The 14,247-nt window shown below is 37.3% G+C and overlaps 1 protein-coding gene across 7 annotated transcripts in view; it reads right to left on the bottom strand.

Moving 5' to 3' along the window:
- Positions 1-2,707: 2,707 nt before the first annotated feature.
- KAT6B (lysine acetyltransferase 6B) overlaps positions 2,708-14,247 on the bottom strand; it is a 122,665-nt gene continuing 111,125 nt past the window's right edge. For 6 of the 7 annotated variants that reach the window (XM_085312274.1, XM_085312275.1, XM_085312272.1 and 3 more), the window contains exons 13-17: positions 13,547-13,778; positions 11,271-11,430; positions 10,388-10,654; positions 8,833-9,139; positions 2,708-6,851 (exon numbers count right to left, since the gene is read on the bottom strand). In XM_085312274.1, coding sequence (XP_085168400.1) covers positions 4,369-6,851; positions 8,833-9,139; positions 10,388-10,654; positions 11,271-11,430; positions 13,547-13,778 — 3,449 coding nt within the window. In that variant the 3' untranslated portion in view covers positions 2,708-4,368. The remainder of the gene's footprint in view (positions 6,852-8,832; positions 9,140-10,387; positions 10,655-11,270; positions 11,431-13,546; positions 13,779-14,247) is intronic. The other variant, XM_085312277.1, reaches the window with a different exon arrangement.

The raw sequence follows: 14,247 nt of genomic DNA, 5'->3' as shown, positions 1-14,247 counted from the left end.
TAGGGGGTACCGAACCTTCTTTTCCACCTAAGCGTATTCAACTTTGCTCCATCTGACACAAGCATCAGCAACCATTTTTAGAAACAATAACCATTGTGCCACCTCAGTAATACTGCATATTCCTAAAGCATATTGTACAGAATGATCACAAGCAAGCCACGTTTGCCTTTTGATAGCTGCAAAAAGGACATGTCATTAACCTCCCCTTGGAATTCTGCTAATTCAAAGTACCAGGTAAGAGTCACTTTTGGCCTCAATGCATGAGAGAAGCTAGCTAACCATATGGAGTACAAGAGAGTTCTCTCTGTCTTTACCAGATGGCAAACACTTTGCAAGTTGGTTGTAACAGAACTGCAGAATTCTTTAGACACTTTAAATGTGAACACAGGGCAAAAATGTGCTGCTAAGAAATGAGTGTATTCTGCAAACTAAATGGAGCTAAGCACAACTTAAAAATACTTTTCCTAGATGTTAACAGTTCTTTATCAGCCTAGCCTCTCTAGTGTGAAGGCTTTCCTATTCCTTCACTTCCTTTCAGAGCAAAACAATAGATTATTTATCCTCAAAAAGTAACACTGTAACCAAGGCTGCAGGCACCCATAATATAAATGCAAATAAGAAGTCAAAAGCAGTATCCTATCTCAAAATTCTCAAACAGCAGAAGACAAAAAATACAAACTAGGCAACTTTAAAAAAAAAAAAAAGTTAGATTTCATGATGTGACCAATATTCATGACTGGGATTCACAAACTCTGGGGCTTGTATGAAAATAAATCTTTCACATGGGCCATCAAAACAGAAGTCAGGAAACTCAGAGAAGCTATTCACTACTTCAAAAAGAAACAAAGAGTCACCACGTGGAGTGAAAGAATCTGTAAACCTTGGAAGGGGTCCCGCATCTTTTTCTGTCTACTTCTGAAGACCTTCAAACTCACCTCTTTAGAGTATCTCACTACCTACTGTAACTTAGTTCACAACCTTCACATGCAACAGCCTTCCAAGCCTTGCATCTCGACAAATCTGTATTTGAGACACGTGGTTATGGTCTTTCATTCAGCCTTACAGGCAGGAGCTCTTTACCAAATGATCTACTGATAAACAACAAAAATCTACCTGATTTTTTTTTTTTAACCCTGCATGATACTTCGACTGCTATAGCTGGAAGAGCTATAGTAGCTAATTTATACACAGAACTGTATCTTAATAAGCTTTTCTGGGGCCTGGAGATAGGTGTTTCTTTTGCAGTCTGACACCAGTGCAAATATACAGGAAAAATTAAGTGTCCTCATGTGCAGCTGCTTTTAGTAGAGACTGACAGAATGTCCAAACACAAGTCTCCCCACTACTGACAGGAAGCAAAATACTGCCTAGCAATTTAGGAAATTGGCATGTGCCAACGCTGACACAGCAACAGAGAAAATTACCTATGCTTTCCAAAGGACAATTCCAAGCTACTTAGAAGCTAAGAGTGGCCACTCTAGCATAAAGATGAAAAAACATCACAAAAGTAATATCTCAAAAGCAACTTGAGAGAAACATGTATTCCAATGTTTCTGCACGTACTACATGAAGGCCTAAACATGACTTAAGCTCATTTATTCTTATTTAGTAGATGGGGGGGGGGGGRGGGAGCAGGGGAAGAACTACTTTTAAGTGATTCAACTAAGGTTATGGTAGCTAAAATCCTGCCTTGTACATTCTTACAAATTCCCCTCCCCACACCACAAGCCCTGTAGCAACATCTGAACAATGCACACCCTAGTGCTTCCGGTGCTTCACAACAGAAGATGTGACCTATATACGTGGCTTCCATACAGGCCATTAAGAGACCCAAAATACATAGTTTTAATTCCAAAAAAAAGAGACACTTAAAAGGAAGGAGGAGGAAAAAAAGATAGTCATAGGTCTTTACCACATCATTTTTGATAGTGCTCCTGAAAGTGCACTCCTAAAATACAAGCTACTCCAAATTACAACTCAAACAGTAACTCCAGCCCCCTTTCAGATCCACAGTTCAGACTGCTGCCCCATCCTTTTCAAATTTAACAAGTTACATATGTGAATCTGAAGGACTAATTCCTTGATACGGCAAGAAAGCGTACTTTTTTAAAAAATATACATATTCCTGACTTTCAAACATTTAGAGTACCACCTATAAAACTGCTTTATATATTGGCATGGGAAAAATAGCATTTTAAGTTAAGATGACTGATTCTCTCACTTTAGCTAGCAACCTTCCTGTAATGCCAGTGGTGCAGAGGGGTAAATCAATGGCAACATTCACTTTAAAAGAATCTTGAAAAATTCTCACAAGATCCTTTTCTGATGTCAATTTATGTGCACTTGATTTTAGTTTGGTGCACTTACTTAAGAACTCAATCTACAGAACCTTCTTGATTTTTACAGCCCTCCTACTGCTAGATTTTAAGTGTTCATATACATATATATATATACACACACATATATATACACACACACACGAACACATACGTGCATGTATACATGTGCACAGAATTCTGGGGGAGGTTCAACACAGAATTTATCATCATCTTGGAACCCAGCAACAGCCAGAAGGAAGAAAACTTTATAGTTTCCATCATTAAGATACAGTCCAAACATCATGGTCATTACCACCACATAACCTCTTATACGTGAACACTTTCTATAGGAAAAAAGTTTCATACATTAAATATTCACAACATTGTAATGTAATCAATATGTATTTATTCAATATTTTTATTAAGACTATTTAAAAAAATAATCTTAGATACTCTTTATTTTCACAAGGTGTATGCGATTATGAGTAACCTACATTTAAGCTCTAACACCCTAATCCAAACCCCATTAACTTTAATGGGCTTTAGATCAAGCACGTGAGAGCTGTAACAAACACTATTTCAGGAGGTAATTCCCCATGCAACATCAAACTATGACAAGACACAAGAGGCTAAAAATGGCTCATCATAATTTATTTTATGTTAAAATGTACAGCTTAGGGGTTTTGTCTTTACGGTTTTTAGTTTTGTTTCTTGTTTTTTGTTGTTGTTTTTTTTTTTTTAAGTGACCGACTGACTAAAAAGATAACATAAATACAAGAGTGTCACTGGGTTCTATTTTTACATGTATCAAGCCTCTTCTGTTCGGCCCTTACAGTCACTCTGTACAGGTACAAAGGCTACAAAAAAGGAAGCAATATAAACAGACACAAATAACTTTTGCCTTTTTACATGCGATTTGTAAGCTTAGTTTGAGCTATTCACACGCTACTGCTCTATTTTTTTTCCCTTAAAAAATAACTCCAATATTTTATAAAGATAGAAAAATCTACAGGTGGAATGAAAATGTAAAGTTAGAGGCATTTCCATAAAATAGCAACTTTACACCAAATTCACTACTTTTTTTAAATCCTGCCAAGTATTTGACATATATGAAAATGTTTCAAAACTTGACAAATAAACACTGAGATATGCTTCAATCAACAACAACAAAAAAATAATCAGTATTTATAAAACAGAAAGCTGCCTTTTTCCCTACCCCAGCCCCAAAGAAACTGGTCACCAAAAAAATGGAAAAGAGTCTCAACTTTACACCAAACGTACAGCAATAAAATCCTTTGAACTAACCAAAATGTGAATAGCTTTTTCAGCTTTTTTATTATTTTTTACAAGTTTCATAATTAACAAAAATATAGTTCTGGTTTTTTGTTGTTTTTTTTTTTCTTTTTTTTTTACCCTCAAACTAGGGTAACCTAATCAAGGCAAAAAAATTAAGAAATGGCTTACTGTTAAGCACAACACTTGTACAGTACTACAAAATGCACTGTCACTAACAAAGACATTAGCGGCATGCGGAAGTGTCACCTTCAGAAAAAAAAGATACAATAAAAGAACTGCTAAAAGGCATTTACATGTGGGGAAAGAAGAGAGAAAAGCTCAGGATCCAGTACTGTCTGGTAGTTTTGGAGTCTATTTATCCACATTTTTAATGGGAGCAGGCACATAAAATGGCTCTGAACCATCAGCTGCTGTGTAATTGCAGTTCATAGAAAGAGTTCTTCCTTTCCAGGGAACTTCAAACTCAATAAACAAAAAAGAATGGAAAACAACCTAATCCCCCCCCAAACAAATACAGAAAAAAAAAGATCCCACAAAAGTTTTTAAGGGGAAAAAAAAACAGGAAATAAGAAAAAGAAAAAAAGAAAAACTTGTATAAGGCTTTCTGCTGCATACAGCTTTTAAATGGTGCCAACAAATGTTTTTGCATTCACACCAATTGCTGGTTTTGAAATCATTTTGAAATCACTCTCCAAAAGATATTTGTGCAGATCAATTCAATTTGCCAGTTTGGTAGTTCATCTCTCCAGAGGGCCTACCTTCTCATGTAGGATCCATTAAGAGACTGTTTAGACATGCCTGTATTCATGTAGCTATGATGCCCTGGAGGAGTGTACATCATGTTACTGTGGGGTGCTGTCTGCATTGTTTGCTGTGCATATGGCTGAGTTCCCATCATCCCCATCTGCATCTGCATAGGGTACTGGGGTGTTTGATTCATATACCCATGATTACTGTGATATCCACTATTCATCATGGGCTGGGACATACTATATCCATTCATAGCATTAAGGGTATTCATATTCATGTTCACCGAATTGACATTATAAGCTGGGGCTGGCATCAAATTCACACTCATGTTCATACCACGCTGCATCGTTAAGGTCCGCGCAGGCCCTTGCATGGCCACAGTCTGCGAAGCACGCCCGTAAATCTGTGGCTGATGGGCTGCTGCAGCAGGTGGCAGAGGCGTGGATTTGGTTCTTACTGAAACATGACCTTTGCTGGCCATCTGAGTCTGCAGTCTTTGGGTGTGGGATATTCCAATATTTGACGACGTCATATTACGCTGTAAAAGGGGAGGTGGCAAATTCATAGGAGGAGGAGTAAGATTGGGGGGAGGGGTCATGGTAGCCTGTGCTTGGGGTCCTCCAGGAACAGCATGTGGAGACTGAGAAAGCTGAACAAGCCCTGTGTTACTTAAGGGGGTGGACAAAGAGGCACTGTTTGCATAGGAAGTTACAGCAGCTGAATGGCTGTAAGGCAAAGAATGATCCATAAGCGTGTTAGTTAACTGTTGCAGTTTGGCAAGGCTGAAGGTGGCAGATGGCTGCGAGTAATGCCCCGCTCCAAATTCGCTTTGACCCATTCTTTCATATAATCCAAGGTTGGCATTGCCAGTCTCAGGGATTTCAGTTAACTGCATAGGTGGTGTGAAATTAGCAGCCATGCTGCACTGAGATAACTGTTGGTTGCTGCTTGGAGGCCTTTCAACAACACAACCTTGAGGAGATTTTACATTACAGGTAGAAGGAGAATTGATGTTAGTCTGTTGCATCATACTGCAGCTTCCGTTAATATTCGACATCTGTTGCGTCACTGCACAGCTACTCTGTGTTAGATTACTAGATGTAAGGCTACTGTATGAGCAACTGTTTTGTGAAGAGCTGTTTCCACAGATACTACTACCCATTGTAGAATCATAACTGCTTGGGTTTTCATAATTTTCTGTTGTGCTCTCGATGCTCCCTAAATCGCTAAACCCACTATCCACAACTTGTTGTGAATGATCAGAAACAGAGGGAACATCCATCATTGGGCTGGTCTCCATGTTCTGCAGAGATGGCACAGAAATGGCACTTTGATCTGGGCTAATCTGAGCATAGCTATTCTCTAACGGAGCAACATTTGGACTATTAACAGAACGAACTGACTGGCTGTGATGAGAGTGTACAGATGAAACCGGGCTACTGTGGCCAGATTGTGGGCAATCATCTAGCGAGGTCATTTGGGGACTTTGGTCGGTATGGGTATAATTCTGCAAACTTCTGCACGCCTCCTGAGTCTCTGCACAATCCTGAAACGCATCGTGTTCACTTGTTTCTTGGGTTAGAGACTGCACTGCTTGAACTGTCTCTGAATCAATCTCCATGGTCTCAGTACTCTCCTCCTTGAAATCGGAATGCAATTCTTCACCAGCTTTTTGGTCCTGATTGTTATCTGTATGATCATCATCAGATTCAGGCACTGGGTCTGAATCTGCAGCAAGCTCTTTCTGGTCACTTCCACTCTCATCAGCTGCAAGGTCAACACTGCAATCCATTAAGTTCTCCCGATTCGAATTACTAGTTTGAACATTTACGTCTAAAAAAGACTGTTGTGTCTCCAGCATTTCTTTGAAAGCTTCACCAGGCAATTCCTCTTTCTCCACTTCTGTTGGACCCATGTGGCTATCATCTTCATCATCTGCATCATGATCCTCATTGTGAGAAGGTTCTTCCTCTTCCTCCTCCTCCTCCTCATGATCATCCAAATGCCTGGACTCTTCTTTTTGCAAAAAAACATCTTCTGGTTTGTCTCTTTCTTGATCCTTTGACTTGATTCCACCATCTTCTACATTCCTTCCTTCTTCTCCAGCTTCCACCATATCATTTTCTTGTTTTTCAAAGGGTTCACTAGGTGGATGCAGAGGTTCAGGTTCTAGGTCTTTTGCCTCATCCTCTCGTGGCTGTAATACTTCAACAGGCTCTTTAATCTCTTCCTCTGCAACAGCAGGAACTGGGCAGGGTTTGTCTTCAGCTACTTCCTGTTGTTCTTCCACCAGCACTTGATAGTCAGGCTCCATAGGAGTTTCAGGTGGAGTGTACAAATTAAGTTTAAAGCCAGGTTTTCTCTCTTTGTTTTGTCTCCATTTAGATGAACCACGCTTAACTCCTTTTGGCCAGCCCTGCTTACACTTCAAAGGTTCAAGATTGTCTTTAGTGTTTTCTTCCAATACAGCTACATCCTCTGTATTATCTTCGGGAGGTAATGAATAGAGAAAAAAAAAAAAAAAAAAAAAAAAAAGGAAAGAAGTCTTAACTTGCACAAATTAACCAATCTTAAAGTAATTTATAAACCCAAAACGCATTACAAAACTCTAGAACAACAGTTATAAACAGATCTCAAAACAAAATAGGAAGACAATGTCTATTGCTCAAACATACGTGCACAGATAGGTAAAGTGCTTCCTGTGTAGTTCCTTTTAACAGGGACCATCAGAACCATTTACACACTAAAACAATCATGAAGGGTCAAGTCAGAAGACATGCAAGTCAGAAGACATGCAAATTAAAACAAACATTGTCCAAAAATTTTATTACTCCTCTTTGGATTTAGAATGGAGGTATACCATTACTTTCCATGAACATGAATCTAATGAATATTTATCTTTTTTTTACATTAAAAACACGGCTGCCTAGAATCTCACATTTGAGGATTTTTGATTACAAGTTGGAGTAATCATGTATATGTTTTAGCACCAACTCTGAAAAAAAGGTAGGTATGTTATTTTAATCACTTTTCTTAGACAGCATATTGTGCAAAAACTCACAACACATGATAAAGGTCAAAAGACCGAAATTAAACACAAGAGCACCAAATGGAAATTAAACATAGATTAATCTACTGTTCTGATAAGCTCTATCAGCAATAAAAAAGTGCTATACACACTCACTCCTCTCCTATTCTCTCTCCCACATCACACCAGAAAGGCAGAAAGTTTATTCTCAAGATGTGACAGGCTGCATTTTGGAGTGTAATGGTGTCAGCAATACTCCTTTACCAAATTCTCTCTCACACTATAGTGTTACAACATTCCTACAGTCAATTAACATGGTATGATTTGTCCATGGACAAATACACTCTATCAGTTTAGTTAAAGCAGTACAAACCTGACTGTGGGGACAGTTACAACACTGAATTTACCAGTTTAATTCATTTCTATTGAGAAGCAGGAATAGGTGGTAATACTCTAAAGTACCTGTGCACTGGTTTGTGGCAGTATCAACATTCTTAAGCAAGGCTGTTAAACCAGCACAAAAGCTATTTAAAACAGGAATCCATGGATAATCCTTTAACTTGGGAAAAACACAAAAATTAAACTTTCTGCCCAATCATGAGAACTCTAGAGAAGTACCCACTGGTTTCCAAAAAATATTTAGACCTCAGAATCCAGTCATTCATTCTGAACTTAAAACTTACAAATGTATCTGAGACACAGGAGGTCAAGGGATAAGCATACTTTCAGAATGTCTCACTACTGTTTTTTCTAACCATTCATTAGCTATTCTATCAGTAAATATCCGTGAAATCAAACTAAGTAAGAACACAATTAAAAATTCTTGCTCTTTCTCTATTGGGAGAAAATAGGGACAGCAGTGCTGAATATAGAAGAGGATATACTATTCCCCCATCAGAAACTACACACATTCCACTGAGTTACCAACAATATGGAATAAAGAGATATTTGTGCAAGTTAAATCTCGCTTTTTGCTCAGATAACCGATAAAGAATACAAGAACAATATTAGACAATATCCCAGTGATATCTCTGCCCTGTTGAGTTTGAAGTGCCCAGCTGCAGGCACATAAAAGTTGCTTTTGCTAACAGGACAAGACAGTGTTTCAGACTGAAAAACCATGTCTGTTCTCTCATGAATATGAAAAATAGATCATATTATTAATGGGGTAGGGACAAAAGAAGTGAACACTATAAAAGCAGATCAAAAAAACCTGAAGCTGTCACATAACAAACAAACTACATGGGACGAATGCCCATGTAGCATTTGTAAGGAGAAGGCACTATTAAAAGCATGTGTTATTTTGATCTTAAAATTTTAAGACTAAAAAAGCCAGACAGAAGTGGTTAAAAACTTCCAAGTTTGTGACAGAAATAAATACTTCCTTTGAGAGCAACATGACAAATTAATTTTGCGTAGATAAGAGTATTTTCAGCTTACTTGGACAATTTTCATCGCTCCTGTAACAACGGATGTCTTTCTCCTCCTTATTCTGCTCTTCCTCCTCCTCCTCATGTTTCTGCTGCGCAGGTTGATACTCAAAAGCTTTTCTAATCACAGGCTTCAAGTCATCGTCTTCCCCATCCATTTCACAGGTAGGTTCCAACTGTGGCATGGAACGCTCTTCATCTGAGTTATCAAATGGCTCATTTAACACCTCTGTTGTTTCGGAAATTGTCTCTGTTGTAACACTGCTATTAATCCTTCTGCGTTTACGGCCTCTTTTCTTTTTCAGTAAGAAAGGTCTCTGAAAAATAATTCCACAAATATAGATCTTCCTGTGTTTTTGCTTATTAGATGACTCAGCGCATAAAGCACATATCCACTTTGGTAAAGGGAGTTCACAATCTCTTTAGTCATCCAAAAAGTTTACCTTGCATCAAATTCAAGTATACACAGAATCCACCAATAAAATCTATCTTATGTATAAACAACTAAAATAGGAGGGTGCATGTATAAACACACAAATCCAATTATTCTGTAGGTGAAAATTAAGAATAGAAATCTCTGCAGCAATACTGCAGCAGTTTCTCCTTCTACTTTGTCATATAATATTCATAGTGGGGTTACATAAATTATATTTCACAAATTCTTCTCTGTAGATTCTCCAACTTTCACAAGTACCAGAAAAAATTTATTCTTCTACATTTCTGGTTCCTGCTATTTTCAAGATAAGCATGTATATTAAAAAAAAATAGGCAACAGCAAAGAAAATACATTTCAAGCGTCACATGGGTCTTAGCATACACTGAAGAATCCTGCAGTTGACTAATGTATGGGTGAGGGGAAAGAAAAAGTGTTCAACAGTTTAAATCTGTGAGGGAGATAAATGCTTAATAGTAGAAATATAGTCCCTTTTTGCTTTCTTTAGATGAGAAAACTTAAAAGGGACTATCCAATTCCCTAATTTTCAAAAGATACCTAAACACATATACTGCAACAAGCACTCTAAAATTTTGGGATGCTTAGTTTACTAAATTTAACTATTCAAATAGTTAATTTTTAACCAAATGAAGAATTACAATCACCTGAGTAACCAGAATTTAACATTTAAATCTCTATAAAATAAGAGTATGTGTGACGAGAGCTTTGTTGCTAATGGCACTTGTTGGGGAAAGGAGAGAAAAGGAGAAGGTACTTCCATAAAGGACTTCCTATATGAACTATAGAGGACAAACCCCACAACAGGTTTGACTCTTCTTAAAATGAGAGAAAGAACAATCATTAAAATATTGAACCAATACCAACACTAAGCAGCAGAGGGCAGTCACTAGTTTAAAAATTAAGAAAAAAAACCTGACTTTTAGTACCACCCATGTTTTACAGCATTGAGAAAAATCCAGAAGTAAAAAGAATTGGAAGAAAGGGGAAAAAAACACAATTTAGGAAAAAATCAAAACATTCTAATGCTTGTAAACAAAACAGATACCAGTTTGGATGATAATGACTTGATTGAAATCAGATCTCAACAACTTTAACTACTGAAGTAACACACCTTTCTTTTTATGGCCAGCGACTGTGGCTTTGTCAGCCGGGGAGGCGAACTTTGCTGATTCTCATCCCCTCCATCCTCCTCGCTGCTTTCTTTAGATTGTTCTGTGGATTGCCCTCGCTCCCCCACCACTGCCACACTTTCTGGAGATCGCAAGTACTTATTTTTAGATTGTACTTTTGCAGGTGATTGCCTACTATTAGTTCTTGTGGAGAATATTTCTTGCTCTTCCTTTTCCCAGCAGCTAGCTTGTTCCATCAGACGCTCAGCCTGAAGGGTTGAGGTTAAAATAATGGGTCACTGAAACAGCATTTACTTAGCCATATCCTTTACGTTCAGCTAAAAAGCTACAATAAGTCAACCCTGATTAGCACTGCTGGCTAACCTAGCAACAACATTTCAGCTGAATCATCTGGTAGCTCCTTTACAACAGTTAGGATAACAAACCAAAGAAGATTGCATTTCATGGGATATTTAGCACTATTAATGATGCAGCGAATTGATTCAAGTCCTTTAGCAGTACATTACATGCCCACTGACATGGATCACTTTGAGCAAGTTCATAACACAAAGAATCGATTCACACTGCAGCCCCTGAGCTCTGCACCAAATTTGATCTGATTACATGCTCCTCAGCTACTTCAAGAGTGATAAACACAGCTCTATGGCAAGTGATTCATGTTTTTAAGTTTTCATATTCATCTCTCAAAAGTTATCATGTCTTGCTGCACAGCATCCAAAAATTCTGCATTACAATATCAGTTTCCTCCATCTCTAAACAGTGGTAAAAGTTCAAACTGCTCTGTTTAAGGCAGCCTACTATTGAATACTAAGGAGTAGTAAGATCCAAAGAAAAGGAAATTCAGAATAAAGTGTCTGCTATTACCTCTTTTTCAGCTTCTCTCTCTTCTTCGGAAACTGCAGCATTAGAAACCAACAAAGGAGTCCATCTCAAACTTTCAGGATCTACTTCATTGATCCGTGGATTTGCTTTCAGCTTCTCCATATGACTCGAAATCAACTTTTCCCTTCTAACAATTACAAATCTACAATCCAACAAACAGTATTTTATTTTAGGAAATAATTACATAAAAACAATCTTCCTACAGTTTATATCCTTTTGCACAACCACCTGTGAAAGTAAGTTGGTAAAAAAAAAAAAATGGATGAATATAGAACCAAGTACAAGTTGACATACACAGATATTTGGTTACACTGTTGACTGTCTACTAAGAGGAAGGAAGAAAACAGCAGTTTATGAAGTGAAAGTTCAACATTAAACATCACTACAGCAACAGAGAGAAAAAAATGTTTTTCTAGTCGACTACTGTAAATACTTGCAAAACGCTAATTGTAGGCTCTTAAGCCACTCTGCCAGAACAATTTCCAGTTTTAGTATGGCATATGCACAGGAACAGAACACACAAAGTGTCAGGAAGTAACAAGCAGGGTAATTGTCAATAATAGAACTGAAGATGGCAGTTAACTGGACAAGAAAGCAAGTTACCAACCCAGAAATGTAACAAGACATAGAAATACAGCTCAATTCCATGCTGATGAGGTAGAAAACAGCTTTCTATTATGAAATAGAGCATTAAGCATAGATAAAGACTAACCTAATAGCAGAGCACTGGCACATCCACTACAGTCCTGATATAAAGCAAAGAACTATCAGATCTTAAATAAAAACATCTTCTTCAGTACAGATTTTAGATTTTTAAAGCTTTAGAAGTCAGACAAGTAGGTGGCATTCTTCCTTTTTACTGAGAGGATGCTTTAAAAATCAAATCTAGGTAAACCCTTTAAATAATAGAGCAATTCTTTCTTTTCCAAATTGCAGAATTATGATAAACCTCCACTTCAACACATGCAATGTATTATTCAAATACAGGACAGACGGGATGGATGGAAGTATCATCTTTGTGGCATAGGAGTTCATAACCTAGTTCACTTAGTTCATAAGGATCCATAGTTATCTCTGAAATTCCCTTCCAGACATTTACCTTCAAAGACCTGATTTCTGTTCCTAGCTCAGCCACTCACCTGCTGAATAACTGTAGTCAGGCCAATTCATTTCTCTGTCTAAGCTTTACTACCTGTGAAAACTAATTGACCTTGTTTATAAAGCATTTTGAATTCTATAGGTGAAAACACTATTTTATAACTGAGTATCAATATTTGGGGTGTAGTTTGTGACAGGAAATTGCGTACAAATAATAAATATATGATTATCTTTTAAAATTTGTCTCACCAGGTTGCCTTGAAGTAAATATCCCAGAAAGGTAAAATTTTAATGTATGGGTAACACCCTTCTTCCTATCCTTACCATACCAATCTTTTTTTTTGCCAGCCTCTCTTTTGAATGCTTGCACTAGTGCTACTGCACATAAGTCTGAGACTGAGCTATTTGCCATCTTTATTTTGGGTGGGTTTCTTTTGGCAACCTACTATCCCTTTGTAGGGCAGCTTTGTTTAATTGCAAGTTTCTACGATTGTAACATTCAGATAGAATTAAGAAACTCTTCAAAAAACACAAATACCACTGAAAGTCCTTTAGAGAAACTTTTAAGCATTTTATGAAAAAAGACTTAAAACCTAAAATATCAACCAAAAAATCACTAAAAGACAGAACATTCACATAGTAGGAACTCATCTAAGCATTTCCCAGCACAATAACTTTCAACATTGATCATAACACTAAATAAGAATAAAAATCACCCTGAATTCCCAAGTGCCTTGGGCAGGACTTTGCTGAACTGCTCCCACAGTTTGAGTGAATCCAGTAAGAACTGAGAAGAATGCATCCACTCACCTACAAATCCAATTTTTCCCCTTCACTGCTACTCAATGTAAGTCATTTGCAAAACAGTCAGAAATTGTAGTTAGGGAAGATGATATTGAATGAAAAAACTTCAGCTGAAAATGTTTCAAGCTGGCCACACCCTTCTAACAACTTTAACAGAAAGACCATGAGAATAGCATTATTACCTTAGGAAGAAAAAAAGTCTAAGGCCCTCTTAATAAGACCTGGTCCCATGAATTTCTTCGATAAAATTTACCTTTGATTTTAAAATCATAATTTTACACATTTTTTTATGTTAGAAAATGTTCTGTAAGTAGAAAAAGCAAATAATTTTTTTAATTAGCATAAGATTCACTGACCTATCTTCTCTTTTATCTATCATGCTATGCTGCTGCAGAATTGTAGCAATATCATGTGGACACATTCCAGTAGCTCGGCTCATTCCTTTGATGCTGATTTGTTTTTCATGGTGGCAATTAAGGTATTCTAATATGACACTTTTCCAGTAAGCGAAGTATGAGAGACGACCCAGATCAGATAATGGCTTTTCAGGGGATCCTGCTTGTCCCTCTCTTCTAGAAAGTAAATAACCTACAAGGAAAAAATATATACATTATTTTAAGATTTTAAAAAAAGAATTTAAGCTACTTTTAAGGCGGCTGATCTTAATAGAAAGATCATTTTGAGTAACTCTTGAAATTAGGAAAATAAACAAACCTATACACAAGAGGAGAGATTGTTTTTCATAATTACAGTGAAATCAAAAAACACATAGTTCTTGGTAAGAGCCAGATCTTATCATAAGATAAATATTAATCACCATCACCCCCTTCTCATCACAAGCCCAGGGGAAAAGAAAAGCCAACATCTTTCAGGACAGTAGTTCTAATCATACATGTTCTCATTTAGGACTGCAGCTATCTAGCCTTTGTGACTAACTCTTACACTTGAACTACCACTGAAGCAAAGAATTTTCAGTAGAAACCTAAAAGGAACTATCATGGGTAACACCAGGAAAAGTCAGTTTCCTTCAACAAGTCCCAAGTGACAAAAGTTTTTG

The sequence above is a fragment of the Rhea americana genome, unplaced genomic scaffold (assembly GCF_003343005.1).
Source record: "Rhea americana isolate MKP2758 unplaced genomic scaffold, rheAme1 scaffold_36, whole genome shotgun sequence".
NCBI lineage: Eukaryota > Metazoa > Chordata > Aves > Rheiformes > Rheidae > Rhea > Rhea americana.
This window is presented reverse-complemented; position numbering and strand designations above follow the sequence as displayed.